Consider the following 18,002-nt stretch of genomic DNA (forward strand, 5'->3'; position numbering starts at 1 on the left):
AAAGGGTGCGATCCGTTAAATTGTCAACAATTTCCAAAACGGGTTACTAAAATCAAAATCTAGGTGGTGGTGCTCCATAAGAGTGATGATGATAATGATAAATGATAATTATATTCATCTCCTACCAACTACATCATTATCGTAATAATCAAACCTCTGATCTATTTAGTCATTTATTTATTATTTTGACAATAACGTATCACCAACCAATTACTAAAGAAATTCACCAAAAAGAAAAGAAAAAACCTTTCCAAACATTCTTCTAATTAAAAATTGGAAACATTAAATTGAATAAATGCCAGCCTACCAAAAAGGGTAAAAAAATGTACCCTTAATTTCCTGAAATGGCAAGGATCTTCTCTCGCCCTTGCCTTAAAAGGCGTCCGCACAACGGCGAGTAAATAAATACGATGTTTCGGAAAGGAGGAGGCCGCACGTCAAATTGAAATAATGAAGGCACGTGAGGCATCATGTGCGGAAGAATTTAGTCAAACACACAATGGGTCCACCGTCCAAGTCTAATGAATATAGGCCACGTGTTTATTTTTTATTATTATTATTTTTAAATGTATTTACACCTATTTTCGCCCTACGGGCAATTGGAGTAGCGTGGTCCGACCGAGGTCTCATTTATAAATTCGACATTTATAAATTTAGGTAACAAAAATATGTTTTTTAAATGAGTAAATTGTCATACATTAATTTTTCATTTAAATGAGAAATTAATGTCCAGAATGAAGAACTAATTTTGGTTTGATCAAATAAAAGCATTTATTGACATAAATGTTAACTGGAGTCTGAAGAACAACAATAATAATAATTAAATTTGTATTCTATCAAATGAGATTAATTATATGAATTCTCTTATCCTCGTATGTATATATCCTGGTCTTACCTTAAGTGATCAAAGAGTAGAAATATATAATCATTCATCCGGTGATAAGGAGCGGGGGTTCATAGAAGAAGGGGTCAATGACACGAGAAAGTCAAAGGTCCGGCCGAGCTGGGAGGAAGTCAAAGGTGTTGGGGTTGCAAGGTTACAAACATAGTCCCATATTGAAAACACATGGAAAAAATCATGGGTTTATAAGAGAAAGATATCTCCATTGACATGAGGCCTTTTGGGTAGAGCCCAAGAGCAAAACCATGAGGGCTTAGGCCCAAAGTGGACAATATCATGTCATTGTGGAGATATCTAAATTCTTTTCGATCCTACAATTGGTATCAGAGTCCGGACTGCCAGAAGGTTTAACCACCGACTGTGCACAAGAGCTATGGTCTAATTGAACCATGTGAGTACAATATTGACCTTGAATAAAGAAAGTGGGGGCTCCTATGTTCGGATCAAGAGGACCAGACACCAGGCAGGAAGTCCTAGTAGGTCGGGTGGACCGAGGGGCAGGAAGTCCTAGTTGCGGCTAGACAAGGAAGTCCTAGTAGGTCGGGTAGACCGAGGGGCAGGAAGACCTGGTGGGTCAAGGATCGGACGTGGGAAGCTCATGGTCCTTTGTTTGAGGGGGGGATTGTTGGGTTACAAGGTTGCAAACATAGTCTCATATTGAAAACACATGGAAAAGATCATGGGTTTATAATAGAAAGATATCTCCATTGACATGAGGCCTTTTGGGTAGAGCCCAAGAGCAAAACCATGAGGGTTTAGGCCCAAAGTGGACAATATCATGTCATTGTGGAGATATCTAAATTCTTTTCGATCCTACAAAAGGTTCGGCCGAGCAGGGAGGAATCTCTTGGTCGATCGTCCTGGGTAGACCCCGGGCCGACACGAAGACAGCTCGACCTTGGGTCGAGCTTCCGACGACGCTCACAAGTTTCTTTATTGAGAAACCGCTATGCCGAGTAGCTGGGCTGCTAGGCCAAACGACAGAACAACTAACCGGTGCCCCATCCGAGTATATGATCGATCGGCCGACTCATTCGGTCCGAGGTACGTGTATACCCGGGCGCCTGGGAGGTCGAGCGACCAGCCCGACCGGCCCGATTAAAGACAAAGGACTTAGAAGAGGACAAAAGGGGCAGTTAGTGATATCATTCTCGAGACGTTTGCCGTCGATAAGCAGCATGGTCGGCGGCCGGACCGTACCAAGGATCGTACGGAGGAAGTTTCCGCTGCCATAACAGAGATATGCTCGGACAATTGAGGTATGGTGTCAGGCATGCTTCTCTAACACAGTCATTCCAAGATATGCTTTGGGAACGTGCACGCCTTGGGAAGCGTATGTGCGCCTCTCCGGGGTCCTATATAAAGATCTCTGGACTTCGACGGAGGTATGATTTTTCTCCTTGCCTACTGTAGCCACAGTGTTATTCTGCCTCTTCTTGTCATCGCCTGACTTGAGCGTCGGAGGGTCGTCGTCGGGAACCCCTTCCCGGCCCGACTTGGTTGCAGGTTCATCGGAGGCTACATCACTGCGAAGATCATCGGGGAGCCACAAAGAGCACCACATTCCCAATTTCCATCGATTCAGTATGCAGACAAGATCAATCATGTTATTATTATAACTATCTCTTTATCTTTTATATATATATATATATATATATATATATATATATATATATATATATATATATATATATATATATATATATATAGTTATCACTCAATTTTCAATGTATACTGATTAATTTTAAAGATGATCTATCAATCTTATAAAAAAAATTTCATCATCAATCAGATTAAATTGAGAAATGTTTACAGCGGATCAACACCACAGAATTTTAACGAAGGATCTTTAAAATATCACCGGTAGATTACATGATAATAAAATTATTTAAAAGTTATAATTTAAACGAAGGATCTTTAATTTTAATTGTTAATAGACACTCTTAGCTTTATCTTTTGGCACTCTCTTGGTTGCTAAGGCTTTATTAGGGAATGAAAAAGGCGATGGAGTCCACTTTGGTGGTATCAGCTCCGACAGCCTGTGAATTTTTGGCCAATAAACGAGCCTTTCCAACTCATGTGGATGTGGGCAATAGACAATGTGTTCGTCGGTACTTACTCTATCAATCTGTCGATCAATATCTGAGCATCCATATAAATTATCTTACCTAAATATTTTATCTTAAAATATTTTAGATAGAGTAGTTAAAAAATTTTTATATAAGTTATCATATTCATTCTCTAAATTTAAATTTGATGAATAATGATTATCTGAATTTAAGGAATGAAATCTCTATCCTAAATATAAAATAATATTTTTTTAATTTCTCTCCTTCTATTCAATCTTTTTAATCTCTCTCCTATTAATTTCATAAATATAATAATAAAAAATAAAAGAAAGAGAAGAAAATAATAAAAAATTAAGAATGATGAAAATTTTAGGATAGTTGATGTAGTGGATAGTGAAAAATGATTGTCTAAATTTAATAAAGTGAATCATTTACTCTAAATTTTAGATATAGTAATAAAGAAATTAATATGGATGCTCTTACAGAGATAAATTATAGATGATTATTAATCTTTATAATAATAAAGAGGACATGAGAGAAAATCTTTTTAGCTCAGGAGGTAACAGCAAGAGGAAAATAGGGATGGGTCCATCCGTAATAAGATGGATTTATCCGTCAAAAATTCATAATAAAATGGGATGAGATCCAGTTCGGATCTTCTGTCCCCAAATTTTTTTATCCCCGTGTCCTCTGCCGATCGGACGGATCAGATTACATCTCAAGACATCATGGTATCCTTAAGATATGTGCAGTATCTTCGTGATGTGCAAGACATCCTTGAAATATAATCTGATCCGTTCGATCGACAAAGAGACACGGAAATAGAAAAATTTAGAAATAGAGGAGCCGAACTCGATGAGACCGGCCACTCCATCATCCTTACCTATTAAAAATTTTTCAATCCAATTCTATCTAAGATAGATGACAGATTAATTGGATCAATCCACGTATCTATCCAAAAATAAATAAGTATATTAAAAAGATTTAAATTTGAATTACTGATTATGCCAGTCAATTCAACTCACAAGCCAGTTGAATTTTAAATTTAAATTTACATTTTTTAAAAATAAATTCTCATTCCTCCAGCCAACCTGCCAGCCAGCCACAGCAGACCTGTCTAAATCTTTTTTAAATTGATTAATAAAGTTTCGATTTACGGTTCTAGGGTAGAGTAATAGTTTGGATGGATCTACACCCTGCCCTAAGCCTTTGTTTGGATGAGATGAGATGAGATAAGGTTCATTAATGGAAGGGGAAGGGAGGAAAAGGAAAAGAAAGTAATATATTTATCTTACCCTTGTTTGGAAGGGAGGGAAAGTTTATGTGAGAGGAAAGGGATGGAATGAAGATTAAATATATAAATTTATAAAAATATCCTCTTATTTTTTAAATAAATCTGCATGTGAAAAAATAAATAAGAATATAATTATAATAATTTCTCCTTACCCTTCCTTACACCCCAATTTGAGGTGTAAGGAATTTCGCTTATTCCCGAACATGCAAGGGGAGGTTTTACCCTTCTCTTCCCTTCCCCTTCATAGCTCACTCTCTCCCAAATTACAAGAGTAAAAATTCATTTTACCCATATTAACTTTTCCTCCCTTTTACTCACCCCCTCCCAAACAGAGGGTAAAAGTCTCGACGAAATTCACTTTAAAAAAAAAACAAAATGGAAAAGGCTGTCCGTAGTTATTATTTAGAAAAAAAAATACAACTTATTTAATATTTATCTTAATAATACTCTTATTGGCTTTTGTAACAGTGCAGCTGTCAGTTCAATATTTTTAATTTAATATAATTAAAATTATTTTGTATAAATTATTATTATATTAAAATATTATTTATCAATTGAATTAAAATTACTCGAATTTAAATACAATAATTTTAACATGATTTTGATAAATTGAAAGGATTTTGATTAAATTTAAATAATTTTGATAAGTTGAAGTAATTTTACTGCCAAAGATGTAAATTAAAGTGATGGAAGTTTTCTAAAACATGAATTCTAATCCTCATTAATTCAACAAAGAAGAAAATATACACAAGATCTGACATCATCGAAATCTTACCGTCGAAATTAAATTGCACAAAGTTAAGAAGATGAACCTTAATACAACGAAATAGTCATCATCTTTGTGTCATCCTTGAAAGTCTGTGATCCTGGGAAGAAGTACAACGCGTGGATCTTCTGTAGAAATTTACACGACAATACCAATGGAGCTATTTACAACATTGATAATAACAGAATGGGTTAATAGATTCTACATTTGTAAATTCAAATCTAATGGCACAAATCTGCAATAATAATTAATAGATCACTTAATAAATTTATTCTGATATTAATTAATGTGTTAGAGTATCCACCATATATCATCGTTATAATACTCATTATCTCATCAAAAAATATGAGATCCACTATCACATACTCATTATAACAATATATATATTTTTTTACACATATTCCTTTTAACATTAACACTTAGGGGGCGTTTGGTTCTCTCCTAGAAATCAGAATGGGAATAGATATCATAGTATTATGGAATGAGAATGAGTATGAGCTTGAATATCATTCTTATTTCTTAAAAATGATGTTTGGTTAATTAAATATTTTCAATCGGAATGAACCTAAATTTTTTTTTTTACCCTTACAGGAAAATAAGAGAAAAAATTAGATGGGAGAGAAAGTTGAATGTGAGAGAAATATATGATGAGAGAGAAAGTGTGTTGGGAAAAAATGAAGAGAAAGAAAGTATGATGAGAGAAAATGAGAAGAGAGTGCATGATAGGAGAGATTGAGAAAAGAAAAAGTATGATGAGAGAGAAAGAGTATTGGGAAAAATAAAGAGAGAGAAAGTATTATAAGAGAAAATGAAAGTGTGAGGAGAGAGAAAGTACGATGAGAGAAAAAGTCGGTTGAGAGAGAAAGAGTGATGAAAAAAATGAAGAGAGAGAAAGTATGATAAGAGAAAATGAGAGACTGGGGAGAGAGAGAGTATGTTGAAAGAGAAAGAGTGATGGAAAAAATGAAGAGAGATAAAGTATGAGGAGAGAGAAAGTATATTGAGAGAGAAAGAGTGATGGAAAAAATGAAAAGAGAGAAAGTATTATGAGAGAAAATGAAAAAGTGAGGAGAGAGAAAGTATGATGAGAGAGAAAGTGGGTTGAGAGAGAAAGAGTGATGGGAAAAAAATGAAGAGAGAAAAAGTGTGATGAGAGAAAATGAGAGACTAGGGAGAGAGAAAGTATGATGAGAGAAAATAAAGAGAAAGTGTCTGATGAGAGAGAATGAAGAGAGAGAAACTATGGTGAGAGAAAATGAGGAGAGAGAGAGTATGCTAAGAGAGATTGAGGAGAGAGAAAATATGATGAGAGAGAAAGTGCGATGAAAAAAATAAGGAGCAAGTGTGTAATGAGAGAGAAAGTGTGATGGAAGAGAATGAAGAGAGAGAAAATGAGGAGAGAGAGTATGATGGAAGAGAATATAGAGAGAAAATGGTAGAGAATGTGTGATGAGAGAGAATGAGGAGAGAGAAAGTATGTTGAGAGAGAAAGTGTGATGATAAAATAAGGTGAGAGGAAATATTATGAGAGAGAACAAGAAGATAGAGTGTGAAATTAAAAAAAAATGAACAAATATATTAAGGGTGTTTTTGTCTAAAACTTAATTCACATTCCTATTCCATCAAAACCCAAAGGAGTGGGTGAGTTTCATCCATACCCAAATTTTTGGATTTCATTCAAAAATCTTGATTTCATTCCCATCAACCAAACACAAGGTTTGAGAATGAATCCATTCCCTCATTCTTAAACCCATAAACCAAACGTCACCATAATTTATTCCTTTTAACATTAACATTCATTATTTATAAATCCCACCATTCACTCAATTCTCTTAAAATTACATCATATTAAATAAATATATTTTAAAATATTTAAATTATTATTATTATTTTTAATAATAATTTTATTTTTTTAAAAAAAATTACTCATCGGAAGGCTCCTCCTCTCTCTCCTGTGTTAAGAATAGAGAGAAAATGTTACATGAATATTATAATACATATTTAATATCTCATTATAGACGTTCTTATCAAATAATACGTTAGTCTATTAAATAGCTAGATAAAATTCAAACACATAAAATATGGTGTCTGGTTTTTGAATTTTAAAAATAAAAATAATTGAAAAGCCAGTAAAAGGGGAGATGCGTTTGAAAAAAAAAAGGTATTTATCCAAATTGAGCACAGCTGTTTGGTCAAATCCTTCAGTATCTGTCAGAGTATTTCCCAAGCAATTTGATGAACTGAAATTATCGAAATGAATTTCTCAAATTTGCCTTTAAGAAAAGATAAATACTCATTGAATTAAAGAGGTCTTTAAAATTGATTTTCAAAATCAAGGTAAAACAACTTTGGTCCAAATGGATTATTTTACTAAATAGATAGAGGATGCCAGAACAGGTCCAATAAGTAGGCCAGCAGGCTATACCAATAGAAGGAACAGCTTTTTTGTGTGTGTTCTTAAACAAAACTTAAATTGGCAAGTGGCTTGCCATTTTGGTGGGGATACTGTCGGCAGAAGGAAGGAGAGATACGAGGAAGAGACGTGGGTGCTGTGTGTCCATACATGGAAAGTCTTCTTGGCCAATGAAACTCCACACAGACCATTTCTTATTTCCCAACAAAAGAAAAGTGTTCACTGGCTTCCTCAACTTTTTGATTGCAACATTCTATTCTCAATTTGTCCACTGAGAGTTAAATAAAAGGTTCAGTTCGACCTAGAGATGCAAGACCTCGAGGGAAAGAAGTTTGATCATATATATTTGAATTCTTCAATATTGCAATCAAATACAATGTTTCTGACTCATAAGAACGCTAAAAGTTTAGGATAGAGTTCCATGGATCAATAATGCATGGATAAAGAAAAGCATCTATTAAGAGTGGATCCACAAATCTCAAGCAATGAATTTGTTTTTGTGGACTTCCACAAATCTCTAAGCATTTGACTAAATCTTTAGAGACATTTTGATCTTGCCTATGATTATCTTGGTAGTGTCATAGTAACAAGTGCTAGAGTATGCTAAAACCCTAATGAGCAATATCAAAGCATAGCACAAGTTACCAAATTTTAGCGCAATATATGCAAGAACAGCTTTCTGATAGGTGGAGTATTCAACACAAAATCCAAGGATGATAGCGAATTTCAACATACATCAAAAGGTTTTCAGTTCAGGTATTGGAAGAGATTTCAACATACATCAAAGGATTTATAATTGCCACTTGTTTGACAATTATAGATATCAAAATTGGTAGTAGCATAAGAATTTTGACTTGAAAAAAATATCATTAATAGTGCAAATAAAAATGTTTTAGGATGTTATACAAGGATAAATGGTGTTATATTATGAGTATTGTATTAAAAGAAGGATATATAGCCTTTAATGGTGGATGATAAAGATCTAATGTAACATCAAAATACATTTCACAGTTTTATACATAAGTTAGCAACAGCTGAAAAGAATAATTCATATTCGGTGCAAATTTTCATGAGTTTGCTATTTATTCATTTGATCCTCTCAGGGAGACTCTAAGTGGGCAAGAGAGACAAGATGACCTTACAAGACATAATGAATGAAGCTATTGGATATACTACTTCAAGGATGAAGCGTTGTTTCAAATTCTAGTGGAAAGACACAGATTGAATTCCTTTAGGCATATGAAATGTGAAAATTGCACCTTTTTTACTTTCTTCTGCAACAGTTCAAATGATGAGATGAAAGTACAAGTGATTCAAATCTGTTATAGGATGTCAATAGGGCGATAGTTAAAACTTGCAATTCAAATGATCAATTAATTCTGAAAGGAAAATTCAACCAATCAAGAAAACAATTTGCCAACTTACTAACAAGACTAGGAAGAAAAACCTATCAGATACATCAACGAATCTCAAAAGAAAAACTTTTATTTATCATGATGGAGAGCTCTTCTATTAATAACCACAGCTCAAGCAACGCTTCACGAATCACTAGTCTTACAAAATAAGCACATTGTACTTTCACGCTTCTTAGGAGTGTACACTAAAATGTAATTGATTTACATTCATTGATATAATATAATGCACAGTATAATTATCATCAAAAGGGAGGAAAGTTCAGCCAACCCACCTGCTGTATAATTGCTGTCAGATTATTCATCCATAGATTTGGTCTTTTATCTCCTTCCAAATTCAATTTCACTATGAATCAAGTATTATAAGGAAATGCAAGCTAATGCGAAACTCAGAGATAGCTGCTCATGAAGATGCAGTAGCAATTTTTTTCCGTTGGTGGAGACGTGATTGTAGACATGACATAGTAATAGTTTGACTAAAACACTGTAGCAATGTGATTCTAGGACAACATATTCTGATGTATGCATAAACTTTCAAGAAATACCATGCAAAAAACCAGTTAGAACATACACAATCATGTAACAAGAGTGTGAGGCTACTAAAACAAAAGTGAGACCAACTACACTAAAAAGATGGCCTGCTATTTCGAAATTGTATGCTTCTGGAATCCAGACTTCAAATTCATATGCACAGCCTGAAAGCTCCAACACCAACCGAGAATACATCCTTTTCAGTAACCTACTCAAACAACAATCAAGAAGTCAAAAGATGTGCTAGTTGAGCACTCCACAGTCAACTGGCGAATTCTGCAAATTACTAGCACCATTTTATGAAATGAAGTTTCAGAAAAGTCATGAAAAGCTTGAAATTAATTATGATCTACTCTTTATCATATTAAGCTAGTGGCATGTAAGTACTCTTGAATAAATGTGAAAAACAAGCAACTTAATCTAATTATTTGTCAGTTAAGGAGAGCAGAAAAGCTCAAAAGGTCAAAACCAGCTTTCACCCTTGTCCACTTTTTACATCTGGACTGTAAAGTAGAAGCTGCAGAGAGTGTGTGATTTTCCAGGGAATATCAAGTTTAATTAAAATACTATTGCTTTAGAAGGCAAGATGAAAGTTGAAATTAAGCATGAAATCTAAAATTTTTTGACATTTAAAAATTAACTATCATACACATAATCAGAGTGATTGTAAACTCTCAAGAAGTTTTGCCGACAACACACATCATTGTAAATAATATAGGCATCTCAAAACTCAGATCTCCTTCTTGAAATGCCAGTATTTCTTTTTCCAAGATGCAAATATAAAATAGATCATATAGGCAACGAAAGTCGAAGTCAAATTGCAAACATGCATTGAAGAGAACAAGTGAAAATGTCAAACAAACTTTAGCTTCTAACTAAAGATTATGGTGATCTATAAGTCTGCATGCTATCTTCCACATGACCAATATGATAAATGATCAAAATGAATGATGTCAAATGCACATTTAATTTAATATACAAATTACAGAATCAATTAGATAGAACACTTATGTAGGATGGTTTCTGTCATGTGCTCTTTGGAAGCTTTCTTCATGTCATCTCAAAATACCTAAGCCTGTGGTTAAATTAACATGCCATTGGTTTTAACTGAACGCAGAATGGTTTTTTTTTTTTCCTATTCCAAAACCTCCATCAGCATGCTTAGTAATAATAACTCTATCTTCGCTACCCTTATGGAGGCCATAACTAACAAAAAATTTAAATAAATGAAGACAGTCATACTAGGGGCAGTTATAAGAAGCTGATGGGATGCGATCATAGACTTCTATATTATCTTGGAGATTTCCAGCTTCAAATTCATTTGCTACATTAACACAAGCTGAACCAGTCTGTAAATACTCTACAGCACTTGACATCGAGCAAGATGGAATGAATAACTCAGTTTGCTTTTTGAGCTTTCTCCTTCTTCTTCAGTCTCTTCACTTGTGTTTCTCCATTTCTTTTTGAGCTTTTAGATTCAAGTTGTTCATCCAAATTGCTACAAACAATAATATCAGACCAATATGAATCCTGAATGAAGCAAGGTGAGGCCAAATCTGAAAGGACTGTCTTGGATTTTGACAATTGTGACCTGCTCTGTTTTCTAGAACCTATATCCTCTACTCCCTTGTCTTCTGAAGAACAAGATACTACTCTAAACCCATTGAAAAAACTGACTGTTTTATCTGTTTTATCCATGTTAAGTGGATTGATTGCAGCTAAGCACTGTCCTGAGGACATTTTATAAGGTGAGCAGTCCTTTAGTTCTGTCTTTTCCAATCTTCCAGTCCCCATTTGCGAATTAGGATAATCAAAAACTGCATTTCTCTTTTGGCTTAATCTAGGTGAATTCCTTTTTATGAAAGTAGGGGACTTTTTACTCTTTCCCATAATTCGGTCATTGTGTTCTTTAGCCCTGAACTGTTTACTACAATTTAGAGATGCCATTGTCATATCTCCTAAAGAATCAAGTTTTTTCATCTTACGCTTCCCCGAGATGACAGGATAAAAACAGGCAATCTTTTGTCTCTTAGTTGATGAAGTCAAAGGATCTCTTCTGTCAATACTATTTCTATGACAATCAATATGGCGAGGCAAGCATTTATCATCCGTTAGCTCAGATAAGCTCTTTCTTTTTCTATGCCCACTTAGAACATCCATCTTGTCTCTCTTAGTTCTTGATCTGCGCCTTAATTCCTTATTAACAAAACAAGCAGCTGAAGAAACTGGACTCAACATATCAGCAATACCATTACAAAGATTTATTTCTGTAGCTGGCAAACTCTCATCATTATCCTCTAGCTCTTGATACAGGACAGAAACAGGGAGTTGAAGACAACCGTTAGTGCAATGAAAGGCCTTCAGATGAGCTTTTGCTATCACAAGATCCAAGGTGTCGGCTCCTCTGCATGGGGACATAGCTAACAACCGAATATAGTCCATCATTTTCTTAGGTTCAAATGAGTTCATGATCCAAGATTTATTAACAGCACAACTACATGTTCCTTCCTGAACTCCAGCATTCTCAACCCAAAGGTCCTTCAGAACAGCATACGCTTCATCTTGTGAACAAATGCATCTCATTCCCAGCTCCAAATGTCTTGAGACCTCTGCTAATGCATCATTTACTGCAGTACCAAATACATCACCCCTGCCTTGCTTCTCCATCTGAGTGAAGTACCTTTGGAAAGGCTTCAGGTTGGATTCTTGGCACCAAGCAAAAGTCTTGTCACCGAAATAGAGTACCAGATGGTGATCCTCTTTCTGAGTACTCAACGCTATGTCTGATGCAACTGATGGGCCAAAGATCCAACCAGGCCACCAAGGGTGGCTCCTTACCTTACCCCACACCAGATCCGAGATTGCAAAACTGTCCTTATTCTCATCTTGGAAGGGTTGCAAATACCGCACAGTTCGTCTTTCTTCTACAATGGTGGAACGTCGCCGCCTTCCTCTCCTTCTCCTTTTCCGCAGTTCGTGTTCCTCCACTTGCGCATTCTTGTCCCCGAAGGCAGCTGCATCCGCGTCGATCTTCCCACAAAACTCAGCAGTAAAAACGTCACCTTTATCCATCATCGTCTCTCCATTCAACTCGACCGCTGCATTCTTCGTTTCAGTTTCCGCAATGACCTTCATCTCGTCCGCATATCTCAAATCGCTCTCATCATTTTCTTCCATTTCCTTCTCGTCTGCCCCCGCCTCTTTAGCAACATCCGCACTACCACCAACCGCACTGCCCAGACTCTCATTTCCGCGTCGCCGAACAACACAATCAATCGCCAGATCCCGCGCTGCATCTTTCTTTGCTAAGAGATCCTCCCCCGCGGAAACAGCTAGGGTTTCCAAACAAAGCATCCCAGCCGCCGCCATAGGACAAGCAACAAAGGCCTCAGGACTTGCAAAATGGAATATCGGTAGGTGATGCCCAATATCGCCGACGGAGACATCATCCGGTGGATCTGACGACATCTGCGATAAGAAAACCCTAGAAATTCCTCTCCCGAGTAAAGGAATCAATTCGAACCAGCGCTAAATTCCGCAAAGATTTTGAGGGCAAGAGAACAAACCGACGGCGGTTTCGATTCGACCGCCGAACCACAACAAAGGGAGGAAGGCAGAGAGAGAGAGATTGATCGAGCCGCTGCCTGTCACCTTTTTCAAGGTAGGGGTGCGATCACCGCCGCTCTTCCACCCGGAGTCTCCATCTGGGATCGGCTCCGCTTTCGACCTGATGAGTTGGGGAGGCTAACCAAAGAGGGTGAGGGTTGCTCATTGATGGAGTTGGACGATCATAACTGAATTTTAAGATTGAAAATAAAAGATGGATTGTAGAAGAACGTTCCTTGTCCTGCTTCCACTAGCAAATTCACAGGTGAGCGACACGCAAGGGGAAAGGCGGTGTCACGACTCGAGGGTTCCGAGTTGGAAAGTTGTGCCGCGCGCATCGAGGTTACCGCCAAAATTGTTGGGTGTTTTATAGTTCAACTACCGAGCCGGCTTTTCATCCGCCCAATTAAATTTAAAATTTACAAGTACTTAAATCTATTATAATAATTTTTAAGATAAATTTTAAATATGTAATTTTAATTAAATTTAAAATTAAATTGTAAATATGTTTTTTGGTTAAAGAAAAAAAAATGCTCTTTAGTTTTTTTGAGTAATGATGTGCCCCCACTTTAATTTTTCATTAAAAAAATTCTATCGTGCAATTATTTAATTATCTTCGTTTATAGTATTTATTTATGATTCACATATCTTAAGACTAAATTTTAAATTAGTCTGACACATTATAATAGTTACAAAATGTTACATAGTTTTAACAGCTACGATTTCATAGCTACTATAATAACATAAAAAAAAAATTAAAATTAGTCAGAGTATTCGAAAAAAAGTTAAATGATGTATTATAGCTTGAAATTGAATTGATATCAGTTTCATATTCTAATCAGTGGTAGATTTTTGAATGAGCTTCAGTTTGATATATTGTGCGTCTTATAATTCAATCTAAGTTAAAATTATGATCTTTCAAAATTTAAAATTTCGAATTCATGTTGTATCAATTACTAAATTAAATAACTCAGAGTTAACTTTGATTAATATAAATTTTATTTTATATGTATTTTATCCTAAATTTTAATTAAATAACTAGTACAAATTTAATAAAATGAAACAACATTATTCAATGATAATATAATTTATTTTATAAAAATACTAATTATTTATAGCCTGATTGATTAATGAGAAAAATTCTCAATAATATGATTTATTCTATAAAATACTAAAATAGAATCATTAGTATAAAGTACTTTGCCTTTTTGAGAATCCAAATTGCGAGGGTGATGCTCGAGAAAAGTATGTTTTCTAACGTTGTCAGCTCAAGGTATTTATAAAAGGTTCTCTGCTCATAGTATTGTCAATCCTAATATATGCGACTAAGATAACCAGTATATATTTTTTATATAAAACAACTAGAGAAAATTACTGATAAGAAAAATTCTCAATAATACGTTGCAGATGTATCCCGAACTGTAGATCCTTGATTGATTAATGAAAAAAATTTCTAATAATATAACGCAACTGAATTTTGAATTCTAGATCCCTGATTGATGCGTATGTGAAAATTACTAATAAACCTTGAAATGAAATTATTTTCAGTGTTAAAAAAAAATATATTAACATAATTTAAGTTTGGACTTCACTAAATTAAATGAGAGTTAGCTAGCAAAGGCTCTAGATTTTTAATAAAATAGTAAAATTAATAGACCTAGTAGTTAGTGTTGATGCAATATCCCTAGGTCAAGTTGACATGGTTGACTAAGCTTGAATTGGCTCAAGCTTAAGTCTTGATATTTGATAATACATGGAAATTGCAGATGCAATCATCCGATTGGGAAGATTGTTGATACAATTCCCCTCTGGTCAAGGACAGACCAGTTAGATGTGAAGAAGAGTCAAGTAGGTCAAAGGGTTGGCCGAATACTTGACTGGGAAAGCTCTAACTGGAAGTTAGGCAAGGGAAAGTCCTGGTGAGTGAAGTCAAACTGTTGGAAATCCTGGTGAGTGAAATAAGGTAAAAGACCTAGTGAGTGAAGCTAAGCAGTTGGAAAATCCTGATGAGTGAAGTCAGGTAAAAGACTTAGTGAGTGAAGTTAGACAGATGAAAGTCTCAGTAAGTGAAGTCGGACAGTGGAAAAATCCTGGTGAGTGAAACCAGATGAAAATCTTAGTGAGTGAAGCCAGGTGAAAATCCTAATGAGTGAAACTAGGTGAAAGTCCTGGTGAGTAAAGACAGGCAAATGGAAAGTCCTGGTGAGTGAAGTCAGACAGGTGGAAAGTCCTGGTGAGTGAAGTCATGCAGATGAAAAGTCCTAGTGAGTGAAGTTAGACAGATGAAAAGACATGGTGAGTGAAGCCAAGCACGCGGAGATCCAGGTGGGTCAAGGTTGACCAGACACCTTGTGTTGGGAAGCCTAAATAGGTCAAAGGATTGACCAGATACTTGGCACAAGGAAATCCAAATAGGTCAAGATTGACCAGACATCTGGTGGAAGCCCAAGTGGGTCATGGAGGACCGGACACTTGGCACGGGACGGTAAGCCCAAGTAGGTCAAGATTGACTGAATACTTGACACGAGGAGGAAAGTCCAAGTGGGTCAAAGGATTGACCGGACACTTGGTGAAGAAGTCCCGACAGGTCTGTTGGGGTTGCAAGGTTGCAAACATAGTCCCATATTGAAAACACATGGAAAAGATCATGGGTTTATAAGATAAAGATATCTCTATTGGCATGAGGCCTTTTGGGGAGAGCTCAAGAGCAAAGCCATGAGGGTTTAGGCCCAAAGTGGACAATATCATGCTATTGTGGAGATATCTAAATTCTTTTCGATCCTACAATTGGTATCAGAGCCCGGACTGCCAGAAGGTTTAACCGCCGACTGTGCACAAGAGCTATGGTCTGATTGAACCATGTGAGTACAATATTGACCTTGAACAAAGAAAGTGGGGGCTCCTATGTTCGGATCAAGAGGACCAGACACCAGGCAGGAAGTCCTAGTAGGTCGGGTGGACCGAGGGGCAGGAAGTCCTAGTTGCGGCTAGGCAAGGAAGTCCTAGTAGGTCGGGTAGACCGAGGGGCAGGAAGACCTGGTGGGTCGAGGATCGAACGTGAGAAGCCCATGGTCCTTTGTTTGAGGGGGGGATTGTTGGGGTTGCAAGGTTGCAAACATAGTCCCATATTGAAAACACATGGAAAAGATCATGGGTTTATAAGATAAAGATATCTCTATTGGCATGAGGCCTTTTGGGGAGAGCCCAAGAGCAAAGCCATGAGGGTTTAGGCCCAAAGTGGACAATATCATGCTATTGTGGAGATATCTAAATTCTTTTCGATCCTACAAGGTCAAGGTTGACCGGATGCTAGGCATGAGAAGATACAACAGGTCACGATTAATCAGATGTTGGATTTTGGGACCCTAGACTTGAGTTAAGCAAGTCAAAGGGAGGTCAATCGATCAACCGATTGATTGAACCGTAATCCAATCGATCATTTGATTGATTGGAGGTGGCTGTGAGTGAAAGCTGGCCCAATCGATCAGGCGATCGATTGGGAGCCTGAACCGTGACCACAGAAGCTTGCCTAATCGATCAGCCGATTAATTGGGCACTGCCAATCGATCGACCGATCGATGGGGGGCTGGAAATTACGCAAGTCCCAAAAAACGCTGAATCGATCAGTCGATCGATTCAGGTTTCTCCAACAGAGTACAGAGGCGCTCTGAATCGATCAGCCGACCGATTCAAACCTGCCCAATCGATTGGGATATGATCGTTGCTAAGGAAACGCTCAAAAGCCTTCTTCCTTGCAGCGATTCGATAACCCTTTCCTCTCCATTTTTTCTTGCGTTGTTCTCACAGGTTCATGCCAGTTCTTGAAGCTTTCTTGGAGCATAGTGTTGCTGCACTTCCAAGGTCAAGAGTGTTCCATACAAGAAGGAGAAGCAAGCTAGGGTTTTGCAGATCTGGTAAGATTTGATATTATATTAGCTTATTTTTCTTCCTCTTGTATATCTGTGTGTGAGAGTTTGTATAAGGCTTCTCTGTCTTCGGTAGTTACCGTAAAGGAGTATTTTCATAGTGGATGAGTGAATGAGGGTCGGATCATTGGATTAGTCACCTCTTCTTGAGGTGAATACCAAGTAAATCCATATTGTTAACATTGAAGCTTGTTTCGAGAGTATTCTGCTGCACATCATCATCATCATCATCATCATCATCACAAGGCAAGTCCATGAAACGCAATGAGCTATTCACCCCCCCCCCCCTACAAATCGACCCTAATAGTTAGAGGTAGTCAATTGATAGCTATAAGTTAATTTGCTTATTTCATTTTATAACCTTTGTGTATTTTAAGCAACTATACGATAATCATTATAAAAAGCCAATGATCTTTAGAAGCCAATTGATAGGATTTCAATTGAAACATCTTGACAAGTAGAGTGTTAATGGAGCACATGACTGAAGCTAATCATATTTACTTAATTATTCTCGTGTTAAGAAATATATCTCGTGTTTACGATAAAATAAATAAATAAATAAAGCACATATAATACGTCAACTCGAATAACCACACTACCTATAGTACTAATCAAAAACAATTTACTTGACAAATATATGCTACCGACTAATAAAGAACCTTGAGAAATCTCTAATATTTTTTAAAAGCTTTGACTACTCTTGAGATTCTCTCAAGTAAAACCATTTATTATTTGCGATGTCACAAAAAATTAAATAAGATAACAATATAATACAAATAGGGATGATATTATAAATAAATCTTTATTTGAATGAGTGAAGTTATTTAAACTAGCAATGCTATGACATAATTCAAAATTAACCTAATATTATCATACACAAAAGTAAATTATTATCGAAAATCTTATAATTAACTTTGGCCTTACAACATGCGTTCCATTGGAAATGGGTCATATTGAACTTGATAGTACCAGGCCATTTCCCAAACACTTTGATGGGGTGTTTGGGTATCGGTTGGACCAAGCATTTGATCTTGGTTCTCAGATATCAGGTTCCATTAGCACCTGACCTTGGTGCTCATATCCT

At 36.2% G+C, this 18,002-nt stretch overlaps 1 protein-coding gene across 1 annotated transcript; it reads right to left on the reverse strand.

Moving 5' to 3' along the window:
• Positions 1–9,356: 9,356 nt before the first annotated feature.
• Positions 9,357–13,189, reverse strand: LOC121989423. Its single transcript, XM_042543481.1, has 2 exons — positions 10,629–13,189; positions 9,357–9,594 (listed from the first exon to the last, which is right to left on the reverse strand). The coding sequence occupies exon 1, from the start codon at positions 12,852–12,854 to the stop codon at positions 10,785–10,787; it is 2,070 nt and encodes a 689-aa protein (XP_042399415.1). The 5' UTR covers positions 12,855–13,189; the 3' UTR covers positions 9,357–9,594; positions 10,629–10,784.
• Between the last annotated feature and the right edge of the window lie 4,813 nt (positions 13,190–18,002).

This window comes from Zingiber officinale, chromosome 6B (assembly GCF_018446385.1).
Source record: "Zingiber officinale cultivar Zhangliang chromosome 6B, Zo_v1.1, whole genome shotgun sequence".
NCBI lineage: Eukaryota > Viridiplantae > Streptophyta > Magnoliopsida > Zingiberales > Zingiberaceae > Zingiber > Zingiber officinale.